Source organism: Stylophora pistillata, chromosome 1 (assembly GCF_964205215.1).
Source record: "Stylophora pistillata chromosome 1, jaStyPist1.2, whole genome shotgun sequence".
Lineage (NCBI taxonomy): Eukaryota > Metazoa > Cnidaria > Anthozoa > Scleractinia > Pocilloporidae > Stylophora > Stylophora pistillata.
The window spans coordinates 25,912,209-25,938,298 of NC_142519.1; the positions used below are offsets into that span (position 1 = coordinate 25,912,209).

Here is a 26,090-nt window from a genome sequence, read left to right on the forward strand (position 1 = left end):
TGTCATCGACACTTATAACTGTCGAGCGTCACTGCGCAAGGCGATCTGCACAGACGGTGCACACGTGGCACAGTGTTTCATTCAAGACGACAACGGGCAAGATAAGGATTTGATCGTCTTTTTTTAATCTTCAGCAAGTTAAAATGCTACGATTGTTCTGGAAACCTTCTGACTAAATAAAACTGGAGAACATAAACTTTATTTCCTTTTAATTTTGTTAAATGTCGTTTTAATCCTTATCTTTTTTCAGGCTCAATACGACATTATTAAATCGTACATTCAAGTACGTGACGTGAACGATGGCTCTGATTGCATTAATGATCGGGCTTGTTTTATGTATTTCACCAAAGTGTAGTGTGTTGGCCATACTTTCTTAGAGCGAAGGAGAACATTTCGAGATCGCGATAGTTCAATTGAGATTTATTTTGCGATGGGCTTGAATTATACGGAAAGTCTTTGCTTTCTTATTATGTACCATGAAATCTGTCTCAGTGTGAGGCAGTTAAAAAGAATTCTACGATCGCGCGGTCTCGCGCGTAGGAATCAGCCAAGTCCACCGGATGAAATAGTACATGCAGTCGAAAGTGAACTACAACGGGGAAGCGGCAGCTCAATTGGCTATCGGTTAATGCACCAGAGAATTTGTTCTTCTCATGGACTCGTTGCTGACAGAGAAACAGTGAGACTTCTAATGAAACTTTGGATCCTGATGGTGTACAAAGACGCTCAGAGAACTGCTTGATAAGACGCATATATCACGCCAACGGACCAAACTTCCTCTGGCACATCGATGGCTATGATAAACTTAAGCCTTTGGGTTTTGTATTCGCGATGCCATCGATGGTTTTAGCCGTCGCATCATGTGGCTTGAGGTAGATCATTCCAATAACAACCCAAGTTTTTTAGCAAAGTACTTTTTAAAGACTGTTCGTTGCATAGGAGGAACACCATGAATCGTTAGAGGGGATGACTGCGGTACTGAAAATTGTTACGTTGCGGCTATTCAACGCTTTTTTAGAGAAGGGCACGCGGACGTGTTCCAAGAGGACAAAAGTTTCATGTATGGGCATTCCGTTTCCAATCACAGGATCGAGGCCTGGTGGAGCATGTTGAGAAAATTGAACACAGACTTTAGATAAACTATTTTAAGGATATGAGGGAGATAAGACTATATAATTACGATGATTGCCTTCACGTTGAGTGTCTTAAGTTCTGCTTCATGCCACTGATAAGGGAAGAACTGCATCGAAATGCAGAGTAGTGGAATTTACATAGAATACGACCACAGCCTTCAAACCATGATTCCCCGTCTCGGGCCGACCCGATGTCCTATATTTTTTGCCGCAATTAAATGGCAGAACAAATTATATTCATGATGTCTCGTTGGATGACATAGAAATTGCAGAACAATTGTCTTGTGGTCAAAATACAGCGGACTCTTCCTTTAAACTTTTTGAAGATTTAGCAGAGATGATAATGGCTGATGAAAATCTAACACATCCAATTAACCCAGACGAAGCTTTGGAGTCGTATTCGGATCTACTCGATCACATTAACGGGACAATGTAAGCAAACAGATCGAACTTCTATTCCTGTAAAGTGATTCTCGGGCAAACACGAATAAGATTGTTTTTTCACATGCCTGAAATTGATTGTTCGGCATAAGTACACGCTTTATTACACTGCAATTCAATTGGTGAACCCGACCGTTCGACTTGATGTTACAAAACCAGTTATCTAGTGGTACACTGGGCTTGCCGTCCACTGTTTTATAAGAGAACTATTGGGCAGCACACAGCAACTTGTCTTGTAGAATTGAGTTTATAAATCGACCGGCCTCGTCTCCTCATCAGGATAAAACTAACAAAATATTGGATTGGAACTAATTCACAGTCAGAAACGGCAGGTGATACTTCTGATGGCTCCTACAAGCCACCGTACGCACCACAACATTTACTATCTTCGTTACAGGTTTTTGTATATGACTTAAACAAAGGTGATAAAACGTTTCAGCCTTTCTACCGGGAAATATTTTAACTACGTCTTTATCGATACACAAAAATAAATCGACAAATTACTCTAGCCTCTTCTTCTCTTAGCATTTAAAATGTCGGCTTTTCAGTGTTTGAATGGAGCACTCATACTTTGGTTAAACGGGGGCATTTAAGTTTCACCCGTTCTGTCTCTCCATTTAAATTCTCTTGGTCACGGAACCTGTAACAGGAACTTTCGTCATTTTCAAGTAACGAAATGATAGCTTTATTTCTCGTTACAATATCTTCACTCCTTTCAAGCCTTTCCACTTCTGTGACAAATTATGGCAAACGACTCTAGACAAAAAACCGCATGACGCTATTTATTTCTTTATTCAACACAAGTCTGGAATATCTTTAACTCGTATATAGCTTCAGGCATAAAATTGTTTTGATGTTTTTTAGCAATTAGTCTTATTGCTTTTTTAGTTTTTAATATTGATAAGAAGCAATGCCTAATTAACGTCATCAGACATAACATTTAAATGGAATATCTCGTCTAACAAGAGACTCCTCTTGTTATAATATGTTACTATCATATACTCATGTTTTGTTATTTCTCCTCATTATAAAAAATAAATCAATACGTTGTGTGAAAGAGCATCAAAGTAATGAAACATCTGTAATGAGTTTGCTTACAAACCATGAAAACATTTTCCGAACAATCGAAAGCTCAGTCCTTAAAGTGCCCCTGAGATCAAAATTTTCGTACATCATTTTTTTTCCCTTTTCGTGTTCAGTGTGTCTTCTTCACCTACTCTGCCAAATTTCAGTTTAGACCGAGCACCAGAAATATCTTTTATCGGGCCGTTAAATCCACGATTTCGCGTCCGCCATTATTTGATCATGTTCCGGAAGTTGATCGCAGGACTCAGAGGAAGTGACGTCAAAGGCTCAACGCGAAAATCTCACATGGCAAAATGTCAAGCAAACATAACAGAGTGCTTTACTCTATTCTTACAAAAACTAAACAAAAATGACTGGGCATCAATGCGTAATTCAATGCTGAAGTAACCGTGCAGACCATGCTGCAGGTATTTCTCTCAATCGGAGCCTTGCAAATAGATCAGAGCGGGAAAAACCATGCGATTTGTGCGACCTCGCCGAGTAAACTTGAATCCTACAGAAATATTTGTGATCTACTCCGAACACTTCTCGGAGGACTGTTTCGAGAGATCTGTGTACTTTGAACAGAGTTAATTGATTCTGCTTTGAAGGATCTAGGCGAAGAATTCTGTCGGGTTCAGTGCCTACTGTTCAAGAAGAGAAGGGACGAGAAAAACCGTCCTCAGTACGATCTCGACGCCGGAAAGCGAAGTCTACGAACCTCCACGGATTTTGTCACCTTTACGTATGAGCTGATCAATATCCACCTATAACAAACTCTCTGGCAGAATACCTTACACAAAGGAAAGTACACGGCGAACATTGTAAATAAGAATGATAAAATAGCCGAGTTGAGGATTGAGATTTCTGACCTCAAAGAGCTCACTTTTATTCAAAAGAGATGAAAAATATAGTTGTGTGCTCTGACTCTAAACAAAGCTGGCTTTAATATCAGCGAAAGCAGAACAAACAGCTTAAGACACAGAGCGTAAAAACACTTTAAAATGTAGGCTTGCAGCCAAAATCCGAGAAAATGAAAATTTCTTTAAAAACCTGTCAAACTATCAACCATCTGACAGCCAAGTCAGCGTGCTATCAAAGGGTCTCAAATTCATCCCAACGCCCGTGACAAACAAATTTAAAATCAGGCCAACTTTTGCGAGATTTATTCGCAAGACGAATGCGCCTCCGTTACACCTTTCACGGACAAAACAAAGAACCACTTCTGTTTCATATGAAACTGAATGCCACCGGTTCAGTCTTCTATCGCCCTTCAGAGCTACTTGGAAAATTGTCATAACGCTACTTGCAGACTGCATCTAAGCCAAAAAATACTTTGTAACGCAATGAGGTCACGGCTCTAAAAGAGTTGAAACAAACTCTTCTTTATACCTCACCGAAGCAACACAACAATAGTCATCATGAATAAGACGAAAAAACAAAAGAGGCCAAAGTGCAACTCAACAACAGAGCTCACTTCAAACCTCTCAAAGCACCGATAGTAAAAAACACGCAGGAAAGGGTTAATGAGATCATTGACCAAATCATAGTTAATAGAGGGAACCCCTCTATTAACTATGACCAAATGCATCGGGGAAAACACATTGATGGCTTAGAAATGGCTTTCACAAACTCCCAATATCCGCCTTCGGATACACAATTAGTCATTGCCGAAAACTATTTTTACTAATCACCCGATCAGGAAAATCCCTTACAACAAGCAAAAATACAGTTCGAAGACGATAAAGCGATGCGACCACAAAAGCCACATGGGGAGTCCGTGCCGTTCTGTGTTTATCTTTATTCGCACGGCAAAAATTCATCGTTTCTCGGCGCAAAACTATCCACAGAAGCTTCAGATGATTTCTGGGACAATTCATCGTCTGAAAAAGTCGACATTTCCCGACTGACAACGAAGCAGTTCTCAAAAAAGTAATATGTGTGATTCTCTGTGCAGGGAACAAAGCATGATAAGTTTGATGAGCCTTTGACGTCATAATTATGTTTTTGCGGGCTCGGCTGGAAAAGTTTTCAGCAATGGCGGACGATTTTTGGACGACTTTGAAGCGGTAAAAATTGGTCATCGAAGGTTTTTTTTGAGTTTTTAATGGCAAAAAGGGTCTTAACTCGACCCAATTCAACATTGTGTAAAAAATTTAGGCCAAAATAAAATGGTAAATTTTCGTCTCAGGGGCACTTTAACAAAAATGTCAGTTATTGTGTCGGAGATAATGAGTCAGGGTCACGTTTTGGCCTGCACTATCTACAAAGCAACTAGATTGCTTCCAGCCGTGTCGAATTAGACCAGGGTTGTAAACATTTGAGACGGATCGACATTCCAAGGTAAAACAAAAATCACCACTATTATCATGAGGAATCTAATACTACGTAACGTCTTTCTAGTTGATTAGATCAGGCAATTTTGACGTGGTACTATATTAAATAATCAGACAAGGACCCAAATGATTTTATCTAAAGTTTAATAAAGTACTAACTTCAAAGCTCTGAAAAGAGCATGTAGTTAGGATGGTTTGGTCAACAAAACTATGGCAAATATATTGACACAAAAGGGCCTAAATTCATTGTGTTTATTCTTCCGCCTCATGCATCCCAAATACTGAGCTATCTCTTGCCTTTCCTTGATTTTAACATGAGAAATCTGAAAGTAAGCCCTGAAATTCAGTTTTTGACGTTTCACATATGGTTGGCGCACGCAAACTTGCAGACCTAGCCCTGAGAAACGTTTGATATTTCAGGGTAATTTGGTGATATCAACTAAGTTGAAATTGTAAATTGGCCACAGTAACGAGTTAAAAAGCTGACGTTTCGAGCGTTAGCCCTTCGACATTCGCTCTGACGAAAGGCTAACGCTAGAAACGTCAGCTTTTTAACTCCTTACGGTGGCCAATTTACAATTTCAACTTAGTTGATATTACCAAATTACCATGTTACCCCCACCGACGCAGCACTACGGTTTGTTTAGAAACTTTCACCCTTTATTCACTTGATATTTCACCCTTACTTGGCGTTGACGTAGCAAGAACTATTGTCAACTAATTAGGCTGCTTTCTAGGTTTGCTTGTGGTTTAAAGTCTGGCTTCAAGTATAAGCCCGGTTTAACGGGAAGATCACGTCAACTTCCGGATGACTTGTTTATTGCCGAGATAAAATTCAGTTGAACGCTTCCTCAAACTAAAATAAAAGCCGTGTCGTTGGGAACTCAGTCTAGGAATAGTGATGTTTCGATAAATATTGATGGGGCTGTATCTAGAGACGGACTGATCCATGAAAACAAAAAATAAAGAGTTTTGGTCAAAAACGTTGAAACTCGAAAAATCTCTCAAATCGACAAAATGAAGATTCTCAAAAATAATTCTTTCATTTGCGTAAAGCACTTAAAATGCCATAAATCGGCCTTTCCGATTGCGTGATATTTTAAATATTGGACCGCTATCAATTCAAAGATCTAGAAGCTGCAGGAAAACGGAATTTGTTGAATAGGCTAATTAAACAGAGGTAAAAATAAAACACGACCTGTCGTTTGTTCATTGCCGAAGGCTTATTATTTTGGCTATGGTAGTTTTCATGAATATGAGACTTTCCACTGTTAGAGTTGAAAAACGAACCCTAAAACGTGATTTACTTGGCAGTCAGTACCTTTTGCTTTGATTTTAACACTCATTTTATATCCCTTGGCACTTTGCAACACTCTCACAATACTTCATATATTGCGCAACTAATTTATTTCTGTAGGGTGCTTTGCGTAAGTCTGATAATAATACTACTTCGTTGACGCAAATGGTTGGTCAGTCTTTTTTTAACAAGTTTGCTGGGTAATTTATTCGGTTGCTTAAATCTCTTGGTTTTTCTCATATAAGAATGTTGAAACCCTTTCAGATAACTATTCCATAGCGGTAACTTATCACAGTAGATGAAGGTAAACAGTTTTCATCATTTTCCCGGCTAAGTTGGCGCGTGAACTGGAGCGTTCTATTTGCGGTCATACTGACTCTCGCCTGCAATCTTCACGAAAAAGATTACTTCCTTAAGAAATGACAGATGTCCATATAAAGTCTATTACAAGTCAATACGGGAAACTTTCAATCAATATGTGCATTGTCATAGCTTTTTCAAGTTTCATACACGACACAGATTTCAATTCTCTCATTTAGTTTAGCTCAGCCCCCAGGCTCATTCATGCAGCACTCGGTTAATGCACAAATAACTTGATGCGATTTTCGTCCACGTCAGATTTAATTAGTCCTGTTGGAAAATCAAGTGGAGTCCAATATTTTCACTAAATGTTAACATTGTTACCTAGGATAGTTCTACCTACATAACTGTATTTTACACAAACAAGAAACAACTTTGATCCCGCATTGAAGTTTCCAGAAATTTGCTACACTCATTTTTCTTAGAGAACTATCAAACCGCAAATTATATTTTGAACCAACCAAAATGACATAACTAAGCGCCAACTTAAATCACTTTCTTCTCAGAAAGGAGATAAAAACAATTGAAAGCCAAATCATCTTCTTCTCTTCTCAGTCTATGCCAAATATAGAGGCACCCTGTCGCTTCCTTCAGAACTTCTGCGAGCTGGTTGAAGTTTTATTCTAAGAATAAAACTATTTGCGAAGTAGGAACAAATAGTAAGAATTATTAGATTGCGTGTGTTTTTCTTCTTTTTCAGTTTTCTTTTCATTCCAAACGATATTGGAATGCATTGCCTATTAATTTTGTTTCACTGAAAGATTTCAGCCTCAGCATTGGAGGAAAAATTAATGCTTTAAAAAAACTATATGACGTAATTAGTTTGTCTGTTTTTAATGGTAATTTCCTTTTATAAGAAAATAATCTGTCAGGGTAATGAATTTCCCGGCTTTGTTCAATCTGAAATAATAATTAGCAAACGGCTCAAAAGCAATGCACTCTCTCACGTCAAAGGCAGTTAAATTTGAGGAAGCAATAGGTGATGAACCCGCAGACTTTGTAGCTTCATTGTACCACAAGCCCCTATTGAGTTCCACTATGCCTTCTACATTGATGACGACGTATTTGATCGTACTTTTTTCCACTGGTGAGTACACCTTACCATCAAATGTATTCTCCTTTTTACACAATGGTGGATACTTTTTTTCCCCCAAATTTCCTCTGCTTTTAATTTCTGTGGTTATGCTGGTTATGCTGTCTCAGTAACCTGCGTGTTCTTGTCCCAACGGGAAGGTAGCAAAGCCTAAGGCGGAGTGACAGAATATTTACGAACACCAAGCTTTGCCCAATGTGTGATCCAAAAAGGGTTTAATTCAAAAAATAATTATAGGCTCTCGCTATTACGTTTTCTTCATTTGAATTCCAACCATCCCGATAACGAAAAAAAGATCATGCAAGTACTGCGTGTTAAAGTAGTTCAAAAACTGTTGCAGAAAGTTCTGCCCTTTTTATCGCTCCATTTTAAATCGACAACTGACTCAATGAGCTAGTTACTAACAATCAATGAGAGATGTGAGAGATTTATTTGAGGTTCACGACAATAAATGTGCACTACAGTTAAAGCAGTGTTTTCAAAACTGGTTACACCATAAAATAGAAGGTTTTAGCGATTGTTTGCCGTAGCTATATATATTACGACATAGAGCGTTTAAATCAAACTTCTTTTGGACTCAATATAGCACAAGTTTTAACAAGAGATGTGGATCACCTTGCGGATGAATATTTCAATAATTTTGTCGTTACTTAATGCTTTAAAAAATACTTACATCCAGTCAATCATTCTGCAAAGTCTTAGACGACATGAGGTTAAACTTTGGTAAAACTGGGATCTGTTCCCAAACAAATCTGGCTTTGATTTATTCCATACGATCATTTTGTATTCCACGTCAGCCTAAAAGTTCCTGCTATAAAGAAATTGATCTAACATATGCAAATATGCACCTTATAATTAAGGTTACGTTTGTTTGATCTGTACCTTAAAAGCGAAATTTACCCACTGTTCTAGAACGGATATGATGACTTCGCAGACTTACAGACAAAAGGAAGCACTTGAAACCCTTATGAAACAAGCAAACAAATCATTTCGTTCGCATATACATTTCGTTTTTTATATCGTGATATATCTAGTCAGAGGATTTAGGAATTAGTGTTAATGCCTTGTGATTGAGCATCTTTTGCAAAGGACGTAAATGTAGGCTTTCACGCCCTTTGTCACGGTAGAGGAATTTCTTTCGCTTAAGACCGGAGAAGAAAACGACCGGAAACGTTTGCAATTAAGGAGCTTCACTGTTTTTTTCTCTTATTTGAATATAATATAAGTGCTCGAGATGTTTCCACCATTCTCTGATCGTTTACAACACTCCTTTGGATCGACCAAACTTTATCATGTTTATGAGAGTTCTATGGCTGGACTACGTCTTCCTGCCACAGGAAAAATATCAAGATGGAATCTGTCAAGGCGAATAAATTGTGTTTGTTCGGTATTTTAGAATGGTTCCCATTTAATGACTCCTTGAGGTCGAGTTCTAATAGACTAATCAATGGTGCGATTGGTCATAATCTAACCTGATACACGTTCTCTAAATTACTTTATGTCTTGTAACTGGCAGACTAAGCATAATTATTGGTGGTCATAAATACTGCTTCTCATCCTTCCTCGTCTATTTGGGGCTCATTTATCTATTTATTAACTTATTAATTCATATCCATTAACCATTTAGTTATATATGTCTATCTATTAGCTACATAACCATTATCATTTACATTTCTCTTGCTAAACGGACAAGATCAGACACGACACTATTATCTGATCTGTCACAAAATTGAAATTCTTTTGTGTAAAGGCTTTAAGAAGCTCAAGACCCCCACTGAGGAACACTCATTATTCAAAATAGAGAAACAATAACGACAACAACGATTTGTCCCCACGAACCGACAACGATAACTCACTACCCCCTACTGATGATCACGCACCACAAAGCCAGTTTCTTCGTCGACAAACAACAAACTGCTCAGCATGATCAATCAGCATGTATGAATTTGGGTCTTTCAGTAAACGATACTTAAGACTAACAACATCTTTGTAAAGAGTATGCGCAGATGTATGAGTTTCTATTAAGGAAATGGACTAATAGTCAATAACACGCTTCTTCTTTTCCAACTGATTCGGGGAGAAAAAGGGGGCTTATTAATCCACTGGATGACGCAAACCGTATAAATGATCTCTGGTTTTATTCGATCTATTAAGGAAAACGTTACATAATATTAGATAGGGAAAACTACAGGGCAAACTACAACATAAACTGACGAACTACAGTGATTAATCGCATATCATCGACCACTTACTTCTGTGACGATATCCAGCAGATTATTCCTAATCACTCGTAAACACGGGGTGGCAGTTCAATTGGGCATTCGGTTGGCAAAATCATATGAAACGCCGGTCAGCGAGGGAACAATTTAGCACGGAACGATTCCTTCTAAAATGAACTTTTAACACGTTGCACGATCTTAAGAGGTTACTAATCCCAAGTGTATCATGAACTTAATGAAAAAGGAAATTAATTGTCAATCAATGGTCATAGATCTGACCATGTTTTTGAGTTAGAACTGAATTAGATTGATTTCGGCATGTTAAAAAACACAGAGGTACAATCCAGACGAAACCCGAGCATAACTGAAATACATTCAACACACAAAATGAAAACATTGTTGATTAGTGTACTAGTTAAAATACTATTTGCTTTACAGGATGTATCCTTCAGTCTGCAGTGGCCTCTGAACATCAGCTTAAAGCGGTTTTCAGTATGAGCGGAATAAAAGGTTACGTGATATTTTCGCCATCACAACATGAAGGCTCCACAAGTGTCACGGTTAACTTAACAGGCATTGACGAGACTCTAGCATGGCGCATTCATGAACTGCCTATGATCTACGACGGTAATGCGGCTATGAGCTGCAGTGGATCTGCAGTGGGAGCTGTTTTCGATCCTAGAATGGCCATGGAAGCCGGAGACTACAACAGTTCGTGCAGTTTACAAAGTCCAACAAGGTTTGGAGCATGCGCAATTGGAGACCTGACGGGATTACTTGGAAATCTTGACCCTAATTCAACACAGCAAAATTTCACAAACCTGAGTTTGATCATTCCAATAAAAGGTCCACACAACATCATGGGTAGGACACTTGTGTTATACAGCGGTGAAACACCCAAAGCATGCGCCCTCATAACTCTAAAAAGGCCCATGTTAACAGCTGTAGCTGCCTTCAAGGCTCCTGTAGCGGGTGTTGTGTACTTTAGACAAGCAGATGTAAACTCGGACACCAATATCTTTGTCAATCTTTTCTACGTCAATGACGCCACATCCGAAGAGGTATTTACTTGGAAAATTCAAGATTCATCTTCTTGTGGAAAGGTAAGCGCCACATTCAACCCTTATGGCACAGATAAGAGTAACTGCAGCCAGATTACATACAATAATTGTTCCATTGGCGATTTGACGTCCAAACATGGCAACATCACACTATCTATGGCGACGAAAAACCAATCCAAAACGAAGGCTGCCCTTACAGATTCCAACCTTCCCCTTAGTGGTGCTAAAGGTGTTATCGGTAAAGTAATTACCTTGTTCTCCAGCAATGACACGCTGAGGCCTTTCGCCTGCGCCAAAATCATGAAAGTGAAACCAAAGGTTGTCAGAGCTTCGTTCGATCCAAACATCCATGATGGTGTGGGAGGATACGTTAAGATTACCCAGCCGTCTCCTTTTGATCCTTCCAAAACAGAAGTCAACCTTACTGGTCTAAGAAAAGAGTCCCAGGGATATCACGTGCACAACTATCCCAGTCCATGGCAGATGCAGTACACCGGTATGGAATCTTGTGCTGGAGGATACCTGGGTGGCCACTGGAATCCCTTTGGTATTAACACTAGTTCCAGTCCGCCTCCAGGAAGTGGTATGTTTTATTTCGACTCATTCTATACTTTACCATATTGTGTTCACGATACTAGATTCCCCAGCTATGTCTTAATAATAACTTTCGAATTTCAGTGTATTTCATTATTTACTCAATCGTTTGGTAACTGCCAAAATAGTGCTTCCTTAAGGTCCACAACGCTACTTCTATTTGTGTCAGTTTTGTTTATTTTTGTAATAGACAAAATCCTAACCAACCACAAAACACACTCATCAATTTCTTTTCTCCACAAACCTAACTCCTAGGCACCAATGATGAATACGAGATCGGAGACCTGAGTGGAAAATATGGATCGCTATTAAACTTGACAAGTTACAAAGGAGAGCACATTGACTACAATCTGCCATTATTTGGGAAAAACAGCATCCACGGCCGTTCTATTGTAATCCACAAAATGAAGACGATGGGAGGCTTGAGATGGGTGTGTGCAGATGTGCGCCAGGTGATGGAAGGGGACAACATGTTTGCAATGAAAACAAAGATAACTTTCACAGGACCTACTCTTAAGGGATACATTCTATTGGTAAGTCATTTCTTCAAGAAAATGATAAATATTTAAATCATTTTTTGCGGCTGTGCACTCTCTTTTTCAGTAAGAGAATACGACGGCACCAGTATCCTAGTATCTTCTACAATAAAACTGCATGCTATCCAGAAACCAGTTCACATGGAAAGAACAGCCAATCAGAAATTTCACAAACGGTTGTTTCATTAAATGCTGTGTCAGCCTATCCTTCTACAAATCTCGGTTTTTCCCCAATAATTAACAAGCACAACTTTCATTGCTTCCATTCAGATCCAATACAAGGAGAAAGACGACTCTATGATGCCAGAGGAAACCTCAATTTACGTTGATCTCAAATACGTTTCAAACTCCAGCCAAAAGGTATGTCTTGATACAAACAGATACTATTCGATTCAATTACTGATGAGTATCCACAATGCAAGCAACTTATTATTTTCCCTGATTTTCAAAAACAATGACTTGAAGGAATGTCAAATTGTTAACTCCAATATTGAAATGTTATCAAACCTCAGATTTGTCATTAACAATAGCATGGCTGATTGTTTCTTTTACTAATCAGAGCCTGAATCACAAGTGGCACGTCCATGTAAACCCTGAAGGGGGTGACACTTATGCACCCATGGGTGAAAGGTGTAAAAGTTTGGGAGGACATTACAACCCCTATGAAGTTGATTTGAAAGTAAGTTTATTTGTCAAAGACAGCTTTTCTAAACAGTAGCACCTCAGATCAGAAGTTCACTTAGTGGCTAAACAGTTCCCAAATCAGTACTCAAGGAATAGAGTTTTCCTCTTCTTTCCCATTTTCCAGGGAACTTACAAGTCATCATGCTTCTCTAGTAATATGCTGAGGTGTGAAGTCGGCGACCTTTCCGGCAAACATGCGATGCTAAACGTTGGAACAGGACAGAGTTTCTACACTGATCCTGACCTTCCCTTGTTTGGAGAAATGTCAGGTAAGAAAACCATACTTGTAACACTTTAAAAGAGACTTGGCTTTGAGTAATCAAGTCAGCATGAGTCAAACCTGGCAAAATTCTATCGATTTTAGTTTTTCTGTTTCAGAAACTGAACAAATTAAAGCGTGAGAACGCGAAACTGGTTTTCCCTTTAGAGTGCGTCTTCAACCTCTTTGCCTACTGTCCAAAAAACTGTATTCAAAGAGGAACGCCTCAAATAACAAAAACAAATCTCTTAACTAGTACGGTATATATTTCTTTCATAGTTATTGGTCGTGGAGTTGTGGTGCATGCAGAAAACGCTGGGGCTGCCCGCTTGGCTTGTGCTTCCATTACACCAGTTTCTTCGTTGTACATTGAGAAAACACTGAAGTATGTCAAGGGAGCCACATTTTCCAAGTAAGGCGAAAGTGTGCTTTGGGATTAAATGCCAAACATCCTCAGCTCAGTGATATAAAATCAAAGGTTTTTTTTTTCCCTTTCCATGTATTTTTTTGAATAACACATGATGAGTATACACAGTGAAATATGGCGCGCCTTTCCAGTCAATATTCAAACAACCTTAATATACAATACATCCATTACATTTCTTTGTCATATTTTTTATTTCCTTTCTGTATATTTTTTATTTTGCTTCTTTATTTTCCATTTTCCTTCTATATACTTGAAAATCTCTTCGTATCAATTCACATATACGTGTTTAGCTCATCTACTTTCTATTTTTTCTCTTCATTTTATATGCGTTCTATATTTTTGATATTTATTCCATATCTTTTTTTTCGTTCCGAGTGGGATTTTTTATATTCTTTCTAATTAGTATGCAAACGTCATCACATGACCGCTAGCACTATTTTTTTTCCATTCCGCCATTTTGGCTTTCGGCTACATGGAGGAAGAGCTATCGACTGCATGTCGTGCGGTCGCGGATGCTTTAGAGATTTTAAGTAATTTGAGACCTGGTTTTACGAGAAATGTAATACCTCGGATGAATTCAACGGCAGTCTCTGTGAGTCAGCCGAACAACGGGGATCGTAAGGTAAACAACGAGGAACTTCAGTAGAACGAACGTGCCATTCAGTCCTCGACGTCGCCAGACTCTAACAGTTCTATCCAAGCTCGGCTTGCCACTTTCTTTCCGACAATTGGTTCGAACCGAGCTAGTAGGAAAAGCACTAGTAGAAGACCAGCAAGGTCAAAGCAGACCATTAAGACGACCAAAGGCCGCCCATCCAAGACACTTGTTTTACAAGGATCTAGTCCTTATTCCCAGTCCCAAGATCAACAAAGTACCTACACACACAACCCGACTTCAGTTAGAAGAGAGAGAACTTGTCTGCCACAAGTTTCCCTTTGACAAGAGCTGGGACGCACATTCCTCAAAGCTGCTATATTGAATCGATTTCCAAAGCTTTTGCTATTTGAGTATGTCAAGGTGGGTAACTTTGTGTAATGATATAAGTAAGCTTAAGCATTGTTCTACGTTTAATGCATTAATGATAATATAATTGCTGTTCCGTTCGACATTTGGTGTGGCTGCACTATTTTTAAATACGCATCTATACTATTTTGCCAAAAATTTAACCACATAAGAGGATACCTGCAGTGACGGGAGTAATGGACTTTGAATTTTTTGCAGAATTTGTTGGGCTATTTTAGACTTGCTCTGGTACTGCCCCGCTCCCACCCCTTTCTCCTTACTTGTGACATAAGCTAACTTAACTACTCTTTCATTGAATTCACCCTTGACTTTTGCAAGAAGCGTGCAAGTAATGTGTGTTTTTCTTAACCTAGCCATGCTATGGAAAGCTAATAATTAACTCCTAAGCTGGCTGAAGGCATAACTCTGGATGCAGAAAGAGTGACCAGGATGGCTGGTCAAGGAGCTGTTTATGTTAGATCACCGGTCCCTTTGGAATCTGAAGATGAGGGTGAAACCGAAGAGGAGCTAGAGAATTCAGTATTAGATGACAGTCCAAGGTGAACTTTTTCTTCTGAATTTAAGCATTGAACAAAATAAAAGCTGTATAGATTTCTTCTAGCTTTTTGCCTTACTGCAAAGGTAGCTTCGCAATGCAGACGGATAACCTTATATATGATAGACTGGCTTCCCAGCTCATACAAGTGGGCATGACAATGGCTCTTTGTTGGAAATATTATCCAGTTTGTATAGGTAATCACATGATTTTGAGTGCAATTTGGAATAAATACGCACGAGTAAATTTTTTCAAAGACTAACAAAATTGCATGAGCCCATAGGGCGAGTGCAATTTGTGGTCTTTGAAAAAATTTACAAGTGCTTATTTATTCCAAATTGCACGAGAAAATCATGTGATTATCTATTAATAATATACATGAAAAAATACGAGCTAGTTTCTCATAACTACGCAGAAGAGAAGCGCGCGCAACACGTGCAAAAATAATTTATTCAAACCCTGCAAGTGACATTGACCAGTCATTCTGAACAATTAGAATGTCTGGTTTGTTTCTTTCTTTGCACTGAATTAACCCTCTTCTGCACTGAATTAACTCTCTTCTGCACTGAACTAACTGAAAACTGCATTCATCTTAACCAATCAGAACTGAGAAATTTTTTCATGCATATTATTAGTCTCCAAATAGATTTGTGTATTTTTTTTTATTTTAATGTTTGTTTATTTATTTATTTGTTGGCTCAGATCTTTTTTCAATCGTTTAGCAGGACGGGACATGAATTGATGTGGTATTTTGCAACTCCATGTGATTTTGGATATTTGTACAAAGATGAACCCTTCATAGTCTGTTACATCATTGCCACTTAGTTCACTTTGTTTTTTATGGTTTGTGACAAGTTATTATTTCCTTTTAGTGTTAGTGGAGCACAAAGAAGCTCTGTGTTGCTTTCATTTGGGGAGAGTGATGGGAGGCCAGATGCAGCTGTGGTGCCCCACCCCTGCCAGGATGTTGCACAACCTTATTGTGTCATCACCAATATACAGAAGTTAAAATACATCAAAATACAGAGTTAAATGATATAGAGACAGGCAGCGACTCTGATTTTGTTTATGTATCTGAGCATGTACCTGTGTCTGTATCAGTACCTGTATCTCAGCTGCCACCAAAACGTATCATCCAAGTGCACAGGCTAAATATTTAGAAGGATTTGATTGACTTATTCCGAGATCCATTAATTAAGAGTCAGGACATAGAGATAATTGTTATTGATGGTAGGGGAGTTGAAGAAGTGGGCAGAGGTGTTGGGTTGCTTAGAGATGTTTTCTCTCTTTTTTGGAAAGAAACATATGATTCCCTTTTTGTTGGAGAAAATGAGCGCGTACCATTTGTAAGACATGACTATCAAAGGGATGAATGGGTTGCTGTTGGTAGAATTTTGGTGAAAGGATATTTAACCTGTCAATACCTACCAGTCCTTCTGTCTCAAACGTTCCTTGCTTGTCTTTTTTGAGGGGAATCTGCAGTAACTAGTGCTATGCTGACTCAATCCTTTAGAAATTACATTTCAGTAGATGATAAATGTTTAATTGACAAGTGCCTTGCTGGTGACATGAAGTGGGATGATGAAGACAAAATGTCCCAGCTTTTAGAAGTTTTTGGTAACTATGACTGTCGAATTATGGTAAATTCCGAGAATGTTAGTCAAGTTATTGAAGAAATAGCCCATAAGGAGCTGCTGCAGAAGCCACAGTATATTACAGACTGCTGGAAGGATACAGTTTCTACACTTCTTCGTAGTTTTCCTGATTTTGCAGCAATTTCCAAAAGGTATGAATTGTTAATACCATCCACAAGCAAAATCCTTAGTTGCCTAGAGGCAAACCCTGAGAGTGATGGGGAAAGGGAAAGCCTTAAGTTTCTCAAACGGTATATTAAGGGCCTTGACACGCCTCAGAAATTATCAAAGTTTGTAAGGTTCATCAGTGGGTCTGAGTTAATGCTTTTTGATGCAATCCAAATAAATTTTACCAACTTATCTGGTTTGGGTCGCCGACCAATTGCCCACACTTGTAATGCTGTATTGGAGCTATCCTCAACTTATCAGTCATTTCCTGAACTTAGAGAGGAGTTCAATGCAATACTTGCATCAGATTATTGGGAAATGGATATTGTGTAATATGCCTTGTGACTTAAAGAAGACCATTGTGATGGCAAATGCAAGCTGATTTAAAACAGACTGATAATATCATTTTTGTAGTGAAATTGTGTTTTCTGCCTTGGATAGGTATTTACAGTTTTAAAACATTTAACAACAGTGCACAAATTATTTTCTGGTAAATCATACTGGGAAATCATTAGCTAATGGCTGATTGTAGTATCAAGCTTGTTATCTGTTCAAGTTGACATTTTCAAGTGGGCGCAGCTGTTTAGAACTATTTTGTTGAGATTCTTATGTATTTTTTTCCTTACTGTTGTAAAGGTTAAGTTGCATTAATTTTGTTGTACTATTCTGAGCGATACAATTTAAAGGCAAATAATAAACTTCACACTGTTTGCGTTTTCTATCTGTCATAGTGGTACCTGTTTGATAGACGTTAATTGATCTTAATTCTAGGCCCTATTTTCACTCTCTAACAACGGATTTTAGGTTAGTTGAATGCTGGGAACACCTGTTTTAAAGATTGTTACCACCAAAACGGCCTTATCTCAGCAAAGTTTCTTATATGTTGAACTGATTCCTAAGGATGTCCATGCATCTCAAATATTGAGTTCTACCATGTTCACCATCGTCACTCAAAGGGTGACAGGAGACTTATAATAATAATAGTAATTATATATTTATATTGCGCAAATTAACATGTGGATATGATCAAATGCGCATCACAACACTTTTCGGGGGACTTTTGGCTTGACTTCCAAGATATGCAGTTGTTGTGGTGTCAGCCGAACATCAACAGCTGGTATTGAGACCTGGTAATCGTCGTCGTCTAACGGGATAGGTCCATCTGGATCAAACCCATACAATGGAATTTCATTTGGATGTAGAATACTCTCAACTCCAGAGTATCCAGAGTGCATGTTTTCCAAAATTCCAGAGGCAAAAATTTGTAGGGGTGATAATTGATGTTCACTGGAGACAGGGTGATTGTTCCATTGACTGATGAAGTGTTGCAATGCCCTATTTATCCTTGGTATGTAGACAAAGTGCAATGAAAATAAATGTACTTCATTTAACAGGTCAAGAAGACCCATGTCTTCCATTCCACTAAAGATATTGGCAAAGTGACAAAGGACACCAGCGTAAACATCCTTGTGAGCGCGCTCAACACGGCAGTTGTGGACAGAGCTTCCCGTTATGATACTTCCTCTGTTAAGTCCTCTATTTTTCAACATGTACTTTGCCACTCCAACATTTTCCAGTCCATGATCGCTTCTTACTCTTGAAGGTAAGCCAAACTCTTGTACTCCCTTGATGAAGAGCTCCAACACTGTATCTGCTGGGTTGTTATCAGTTAGGGTGGCATATACAATAACCCTTGAATACCCATCAACACAGCAGTGCACAACAAACCTGTACCTGGTGAGCTTGTGGTTTCCGTCTATGTGCCACAAAGCGTTTGGCGTTGGTACAGAGTACCTCCGACGGTAAACTGGAGTACTTCAGCGAAGTGCTGTCCCAAGCGGGTCTTGTCTACGAAGACAGTAACGAACCCTCCATCGCTGGATTCGAAATCCCCTGGCTCGGAGAGCTCCAAGCAATCTTCGTTGTCCAATGTTTGGAGTAATGCTTCTAATTTCTTTGACAGCGTCTTCAAGCTGAGAATCTGAAAAGAAGTTCTATTTAACGTTTAATTACAAAGTTTGAAGTATCGTACATCATTTTGTGAGATGGGACTTAGGGGAACCTAAAATATTTTGACGAAGGGTATGGCTTCTAAGATTTATTTTACCAGAGATTATATCATCCTTATCCAAACACATTGATAATAAGCTTAAACCAAATAAGCTACTAGTATAGATAATCTCAGTCTGTAAATTACTGCGTACCTGACAATGCAGTCCAGTTTCCGCTGTCATCATCCAAATTTAATTCCCGTCTTCTTCGACGTAAAGTAGTCTCACTGATACCTAACAAACTAGCGATTTTTACCCAGGAGAAATGCAGTTCACGTAAGAATTCGATCTGTTCTCTTTCAATGACGATTACTGGTCTTCCTGCACTTGTTAGTTTAGTGGTAGGACAAGCCAATGAATTTGATATCTTTGCTTCAACGGAATTTCTTTCCTCGTACTTTGTCATTGCATGAAAAACAAAGCGTACTTTTGTCAAAACAGCTTCCATTATTGTCTTGAAATCTTGAAGGACAGAGTCCTCACTTTGCCATACACTATGCAACAGCACCTGTAAAGTTAAAATTGCATCTTCCAGACGCACGTTAGCTTGTTCAAAGTAATCAACGGAGACATCTTGTGTGTTCAAATTCTGAATACCAATCCACAGGGTACGAAGAGACTCCACGAAGTTGTAAAGGCTTCTCTCGTTGCCATCTCTTAAAGTTTAATCCACCATTTTGCTTTTGAAATTGCCGGAAAAGTGCTGGCGGTCATGTGATGACGTTTGCATACTAATTAGAAAGAAAATAAAAAATCCCACTCGGAACGAAAAAAAACATATGGAATAAATATAAAAAATATGAAACGCATTTAAAATGAAGAGAAAAAATAGAAAATAGGTGAGCTAAACACGTATATGTGAATTGATACGAAGAGATTTTTAAGTATATAGAAGGAAAATGGAAAATAAAGAAGCAAAATAAAAAATATACAGAAAGGAAATAAAAAATATGACAAAGAAATGTAATGGATGTATTGTATATTAAGGTTGTTTGAATATTGACTGGAAAGGCGCGCCATAGTAAAAATTAAGCGTTTCGACAAATAACACTTTGTCACTTGCGAATCACCAAAATGGTTTGGGTCAAAAGGTCATAGAGCGGTGAAAAGTAGAGAAAATAAATTAAATGACAAAATAAATATAAAGGATAACTAAAGAAAAGCTAAAGACATAAATCTACTTACATTTTGTGCCATAGGAAGTCGAAGAAGACGATTTCCAAAACTATTTTAATGCACCTTCAATAACACGTGCTAGAAACTCTGACATTTTGGTCATGTGACCAAGAAACAGTATTATGTATATGAGCACGATCCTTCGCAGTAAAGCACTATTTGAGCAATAGTGAAAATCAGACCTGAAAAAAATTTCAGGCCTGTACGGGATTCGAACCACTGACCTCTGCGATACTAGTGCAGCGCTCTACCAATTGAGCTAACAAGCCAACTGGGAGCAGGCCATCAAATTAATTCGACATAAACCCGTAGATGATAAATCAAACAACAACAAACATATGAAACATATGTGTGAACTGCGGTTATGAGACGTATATGAGCACGATCCTTCGCAGTAAAGCACTATTTGAGCAATAGTGAAAATCAGACCTGAAAAAAATTTCAGGCCTGTACGGGATTCGAACCACTGACCTCTGCGATACTAGTGCAGCGCTCTACCAATTGAGCTAACAAGCCAACTGGGAGCAGGCCATCATAACCGCAGTTCACACATATGTTTCATATGTTTGTTGTTGTTTGATTTATCATCTACGGGTTTATGTCGAATTAATTTGATGGCCTGCTCCCAGTTGGCTTGTTAGCTCAATTGGTAGAGCGCCGCACTAGTATCGCAGAGGTCAGTGGTTCGAATCCCGTACAGGCCTGAAATTTTTTTCAGGTCTGATTTTCACTATTGCTCAAATAGTGCTTTACTGCGAAGGATCGTGCTCATATACGTCTCATAACCGCAGTTCACACATATGTTTCATATGTTTGTTGTTGTTTAAACAGTATTATGTAAGAGTTCACAGGGTGTCCAAATGTAAGAATACCTAAACAACGACAACAACGCAACCGAAAAAAAGTGACATTAGTTTTAGACTAAACAACACAGACTTCGTCCCATTCAACAGGAAAGAAGTGAACTGAAAGGTTCCCTTTGCTTTTTCTTCAGAGTGACCTTCACAAAGACAATTAGCGCTGTACTTAAAATCCCATCATGGCGGTTGTTTTATATCCGAACAGAGGGCAGTGAAGTTCAAGACTGTGTCACAGTCAAATTTGGGATCATTGGAAATGGTGAGTACTTTAGTGAGACTTTTAGCTGAATATATTTCTCTGTTGCCTTTGAATTTCTTCTGAGTCGGTTCGTTATTCTTACCTGTCATATTCTAAAGCATACATCATCCATGACACGTTTGCTACATCTTGATTAACCCTTTTACACGCAAGATCTCACTTGTAATTCTCTTTACTGTCCGCAATGCAATTCTCATGTTGTTAGTTGAGAGAATTTGGTATTGGATTAGCTAATAATCCTCTTAGTACTGATCTTAATTTTTATATTCTCCATACTTGCGTGCTTGATATTGTAAGGAGAAATTACGTCATTGCCGCCATGTTGGTGGACGTAAACAATAAATATCTCATTAGCTTCTTTTGTTCGTCCACCAGCATTTGTTTTTTTCACCATTGTTATCTGTGTCTCTAGAGATTGGTTGCAAACTACTTACACCAGTGTCTGCTTGATATTGTATTTGTATTGTAAAGAGAAATTATGTCTTGGTCACTCATGAGAGTTTCAGGGGGAAGTGAAAGATTGACAAAATGTTTGCTAATAACCTTGGAGAGCTGATTGTTCCTGAAAGATGCCTGAATGGAGGAAAGTTTAAAAGATTGTTGAGGATGTCATTTTTGCTCAAAGTAACAATTTGCATGAGGCAACAGCTAGATCTATTGATACACTGAAATCAATTGTAAATAAGCATGCACCCCTAAAACATGTGTCTAGAAGCAAGCAAAAGCAATTACAAAAACCTTGGATCTCAAAGGGAATACTTAAATCCATGAAAACTAAACATGCTATGTATAAAACCCACTGTCTATCTAATGACCCAGTTAAAATCAGTGAATCTAAAAACTACTCAAATAGATTAAACCATCTCAAAAACACTAATAAGAAAGCCTACTTCTGTAAAAAATTTGACTTATGTAAAAATAACTTAAAGGCTACATGGAAGATAACTGGTAATCTAATTAGGAGAAAGACAAAGGGTCAAACCACACCTCAAAGAATAGTTAGGAATAATAAGACCTACACTGGTAATGATGACATCGCTGATCAGTTTGATAAACATTTTGTTAATGTTGGTCCCAGATTAGCCAGAAAAATTGAAGTTAACCAGGAAAACCCTTCACAATATATTTTGTCATCTCCAGCTAATAGTTTTGTTATTTCCCCTGTTACTGAAAGCCAGGTTTTAGATTTGTTTATGACATTAGATTAAAAGCAAATCATTAATTGATATACCAAACAGTTTAATAAAACTAGCTGCTGAACCATTATCAGCACTTTTTACCAAAATTTATAATCAATCAATCCAGATTAGAGTTGTACCAAATATTCTGAAAGTTTCTCAAGTCACTCCAGTTTACAAAAGTGGTGATGTGACTAACCCAGGAAACTACAGACCCATTTAGTAAGCTACTTGAAAAATTAGTTCATAACCAACTAGATTATTTTTTGTAAAATATAACATTTTGTAAAGATATCAGTTTGGTTTTAGGGAAGGGCACTCAACTGAGCAAGCCATTTTTGAGATCACTGACACCCTTAAGCAGGCAGTGGATAAAAGGCTTGTTACTTGTGGTGTTTTCTTAGATTTCTCAAAGGCATTTGATACAGTTAACCATAAGATTCTCTTGTCTAAACTCTACCATTATGGCATATGTGGAATACCCCTCAACTGGTTTGAAAACTATCTTCACAATCGCACTCAGTATGTTAAGATTGGTTGTAGCCAATCTGATGCTGAAACCATTACTTGTGGAATACCACAAGGATCAACTTTGGGTCCTTTACTATTCTTACTTTATATCAATGATCTACCTAACTGCTCAAAAAATCTATCCTTTTTTATTACACGACTCGGGCAGTCAGAGGGCCAATAACTAAAATCAACCAATCAAATTGCTCTATTGTTGGTCAATATTCTCTCAGTATTGACTGCGCACTGTCCCGAATGGTCCCGAATGATACCGCACTTGTGTCCCTTTGAACTTCAGTCGTATAATAAATCTCTTGTTAACCAAGCTTGCTCGGGACCCTACTGGAAGAATATCGGCCCTCAGTCTTTTTTGTATGGACCTCGCTGCGCTCGGTCTGTACTGTCAAGACCTCTGGCCGATGTTCTCCCAGTATCGCTTGGTTAATAAGATATATGTATATTTGCTGATGATACAAATATTTTTTTTTTTTACAAGTGACAACCTGATCCATCTTGAATCCACTATGAATGAGGAATTGAATTCTGTCTTCAAGTATTGTAATATCAACAAACTATCTATAAAATTAATTTTACTAACTAAAGACAACCTATATGGTAATTTCATCTGCAAGATTAAGATCATATATTCATATTCCCAACATTGCCCACAAAACTCAAATTAAGTATTTAAGTATCTACATTGATCAAGACTTATACTGGGGACTGCGGATTCAACACATTAACAATAAATTAATAGCAAAAAATATAGCAATTATTCATAAATTAAGATATTTTGTAGACCAGTTCACACATTGAAACATGCAGTCATATTATTCTTTCATGTATCCATACCTGTCCTATGCAACCATAACTTAGGGTACTTCAAGACTGTATAACTAGATTACGTAGAATCTTAACTAAGCAGAATAAATGTGTGCATAGCATGTTCTTTGCCTATAGCAGAGATAATGCTACACCATATTACAATCTTCTGGAATTCTTAAATTTGAAAATGTGTACAAATTAAGGTTGCTCTTTTTACACATAAAATTCTAAATGGCTCAACAAACATCTCAATTATATTCCCTTACTTGAGCCTCAGAGATACATAACCACAACACCAGATTTGCCTCTGGATTAAATCCTCATAGGCCAAAAGCAACTAATAACTATGGGATCTCTACTTTTGCTTTTGTTTCATCTAAACTTTGGGAAACTATTCCAACAAATATTAAAGACTACCGTACACTTCCTTCTTCAACCAATATAAATTACACCTTTTAAACACTCAAGCTTCTGTATAATCTGTATATAGTTGAACTTTTGTTCTATTTTCTTTTTTTTTTCCTTTGATCTCTATTGTAATTGCCTGATGTGTCATGTCAATTATTTGTACAAGTCAGTGACCAACACGAAAGCCTATGCCACTTTGGTCACAGAGCACATTTTATCTTGGCTGCGTATTGTAATATTTTTTCTCATCAATTGATGGAATTTTTTCCTTTTGTATACACTTTTGATGTTATAAATTGTAAATAGTTTAAAATGAGATTTTAAACTATTTACAATTTAGGAAGAGATCAATGTTTAAAAGAATTAATAATTTCTCTTTTCTTCATTAATCATAGAGAGGCAAGTCAGTGAGCCATCCCAAACATTTGACTTCATTATGGAACGCTCTCCAGCAAAACTAGGAGAATTTTGGCCAACAAAGAGTTGCCATGTCTCCACAAGTAACCCTACAGGTACACCAATGATATGCCTTTAACTAACCCACTCAAGAAACTGCTCTCTGATAAAGCATGGGGCCTCAGCTAGAAGGAAACAGTGGCTGATCTTACAAGAGAACAAGGCACAAGATGCCCTTCTCTCACTTTATCGGCCAAAACTGAGGTTGACACAATCATGATGTATAATTACATTGAATTTCTAAATGAGAATGTTTCCTCCAGAGTATCCCCCTCATCATCTAATTGTACCCTCAACAATTCAGTCAGATTCTGTATCATCCCTCCTTGGTCCACCTGATGTTTTATAACACCTTCAACCATCCCTTTGGATCAATCTGTCTGCTAATTAAGCTGTTTCCTGAATGATATAGAAATGTTGCAGTGAGAAGTTAAATGCCAAAATCTTTTCGAAGTTAAAAGGTTACATATACTGGTATATCATGGTTTGGATCTGCTTTTAAAATACTGTGCACATAGATCCAAATGTGAGGATTATGAAGAAGCTTAAGTAGTAGCAGAAAAGTGGCAGACCCAATGTAATTATATGCCTTTTTTTTTATGTTTAGATTCTGATGGACTCACACCTACAACAAGTGGAACACCTATGAATCACATGAAAGAATTTCTAATGCTTGGCTTGATTTTACTGGCAGCACTTGCAAATCTAAGAGCATGAACTTCAGTGAAGTGCCATTATGACATCTCCTATCCAAGTGTCACTACAACAATAAGACCATCCCGCTTCAGCTGGTGGGAAGAGGATAATTATTATCAATCAAGCAATTATAATAGGATTGAGAGGAGGTGTAAGGCAGTACTCCAACTGAGCCTCAGGAACCTGTCATATGTATCGAATACCATACACCCATTCATTTGAACTAGAATTCATGGTTCTAATGACTTGTTATTTAAAAGAACTTAACATAACAAATTCATAACTAAGATACAGTTTTTAATTTTGTCAATGATAAGGATTGTTGTTTTATTTTTAATAGTGTACATATTTAGATTTTTCTTTTCTTCAATGATTGTCTAAACTATGTACAAATATGTCAATTAAATTCATACTGTAAAATATTTAAAAATTGGAAAGTACCACTGGATTTTTAGTAAAAGTGGAGCTCTAGTAATCCATCATTATTATTCTATTTATTCTATAATGCCGTGTTTTTACGGCTGTTAGTTAGTTTATTTTGTAATGTCATTGTAAATCAAATTCGTAATCTATTGTAATGAGTTGTTATGAATCGTTTCAAATGTTTGAAATTTCGACCTCTCTTCTTGCCGAATTTTCTTCTCAAAGATCCAAATGGAAAGAGTCAAAACAAACTTAATGACCGCCACTTGTCCAATCAAGAGGCGTGCTCTTTTGATTGTTCATAACTTGGTACATGAAATACAACTTTAGACTGAGCAAGAAGTGAATAAAAAAAAAACAGTGTAGTAGAAATTAACTGTTA

At 37.8% G+C, this 26,090-nt stretch overlaps 3 protein-coding genes, 1 long non-coding RNA gene and 2 pseudogenes across 7 annotated transcripts; 4 read left to right on the forward strand and 2 right to left on the reverse strand.

The window, feature by feature from the left end:
- Positions 1–338: 338 nt before the first annotated feature.
- On the forward strand, positions 339–2,848 carry LOC148741832 (uncharacterized; annotated as a pseudogene).
- A 2,254-nt stretch (positions 2,849–5,102) lies between these two features.
- Positions 5,103–10,404, reverse strand: LOC148741833 (uncharacterized). Its single transcript, XR_015995993.1, has 2 exons — positions 8,399–10,404; positions 5,103–7,875 (listed from the first exon to the last, which is right to left on the reverse strand). It is a non-coding gene; the product is annotated as an uncharacterized LOC148741833 (long non-coding RNA).
- LOC111345086 (uncharacterized) lies at positions 7,512–26,080 on the forward strand. 3 transcript variants are annotated; one of them, XM_022952345.2, is made up of 10 exons: positions 7,518–7,719; positions 10,383–11,588; positions 11,855–12,132; positions 12,406–12,495; positions 12,695–12,814; positions 12,944–13,088; positions 13,358–13,490; positions 21,088–21,212; positions 24,529–24,645; positions 25,197–26,080. In XM_022952345.2, exons 1-10 carry the CDS (start codon positions 7,566–7,568, stop codon positions 25,304–25,306), a joined length of 2,478 nt encoding a protein of 825 aa, XP_022808080.2. In that variant the 5' UTR covers positions 7,518–7,565; the 3' UTR covers positions 25,307–26,080. The 3 variants fall into 3 exon arrangements, 2 of the variants coding, with proteins under 2 accessions (XP_022808080.2, XP_088602996.1); XM_088746870.1 differs by lacking the exon at positions 7,518–7,719 and having other exon boundaries at positions 10,845–11,047; positions 11,269–11,588; XR_015995987.1 differs by lacking the exons at positions 24,529–24,645; positions 25,197–26,080 and adding an exon at positions 18,261–18,469 and having other exon boundaries at positions 7,512–7,719; positions 21,088–21,127.
- On the forward strand, positions 13,498–17,592 carry LOC148741834 (uncharacterized; annotated as a pseudogene). The gene is made up of 3 exons (XR_015995988.1): positions 13,498–14,523; positions 14,883–15,068; positions 15,937–17,592. The product of XR_015995988.1 is annotated as an uncharacterized LOC148741834 (transcript).
- LOC148741835 (uncharacterized) lies at positions 16,558–17,592 on the forward strand. Its single transcript, XM_088746882.1, has one exon. The coding sequence runs from the start codon at positions 16,558–16,560 to the stop codon at positions 17,197–17,199; it is 642 nt and encodes a 213-aa protein (XP_088603008.1). The 3' UTR covers positions 17,200–17,592.
- LOC148741836 (uncharacterized) lies at positions 17,269–20,212 on the reverse strand. Its single transcript, XM_088746883.1, has 2 exons — positions 19,071–20,212; positions 17,269–18,847 (listed from the first exon to the last, which is right to left on the reverse strand). Exons 1-2 carry the CDS (start codon positions 19,363–19,365, stop codon positions 18,684–18,686), a joined length of 459 nt encoding a protein of 152 aa, XP_088603009.1. The 5' UTR covers positions 19,366–20,212; the 3' UTR covers positions 17,269–18,683.
- Positions 26,081–26,090: the final 10 nt, after the last annotated feature.

What these genes read in the sequence shown, in the direction of transcription:
- LOC111345086 (XM_022952345.2), top strand. Translation starts at nt 7,566, where the DNA reads ATGCACTCTCTCACGTCAAAGGCAGTTAAATTTGAGGAAGCAATAGGT. An exon ending in CCTATGAAGTTGATTTGAAA is followed by an intron (nt 12,815 to 12,943) that starts GTAAGTTTATTT and finishes CCCATTTTCCAG; the next exon opens with GGAACTTACAAGTCATCATG. An exon ending in ATTTGGGATCATTGGAAATG is followed by an intron (nt 21,213 to 24,528) that starts GTGAGTACTTTA and finishes CATTAATCATAG; the next exon opens with AGAGGCAAGTCAGTGAGCCA.
- LOC148741835 (XM_088746882.1), top strand. Translation starts at nt 16,558, where the DNA reads ATGCTGACTCAATCCTTTAGAAATTACATTTCAGTAGATGATAAATGT.
- LOC148741836 (XM_088746883.1), bottom strand. Translation starts at nt 19,365, where the DNA reads ATGGAAGCTGTTTTGACAAAAGTACGCTTTGTTTTTCATGCAATGACA. An exon ending in AAACTGGACTGCATTGTCAG is followed by an intron (nt 18,848 to 19,070) that starts GTACGCAGTAAT and finishes ACTTCTTTTCAG; the next exon opens with ATTCTCAGCTTGAAGACGCT.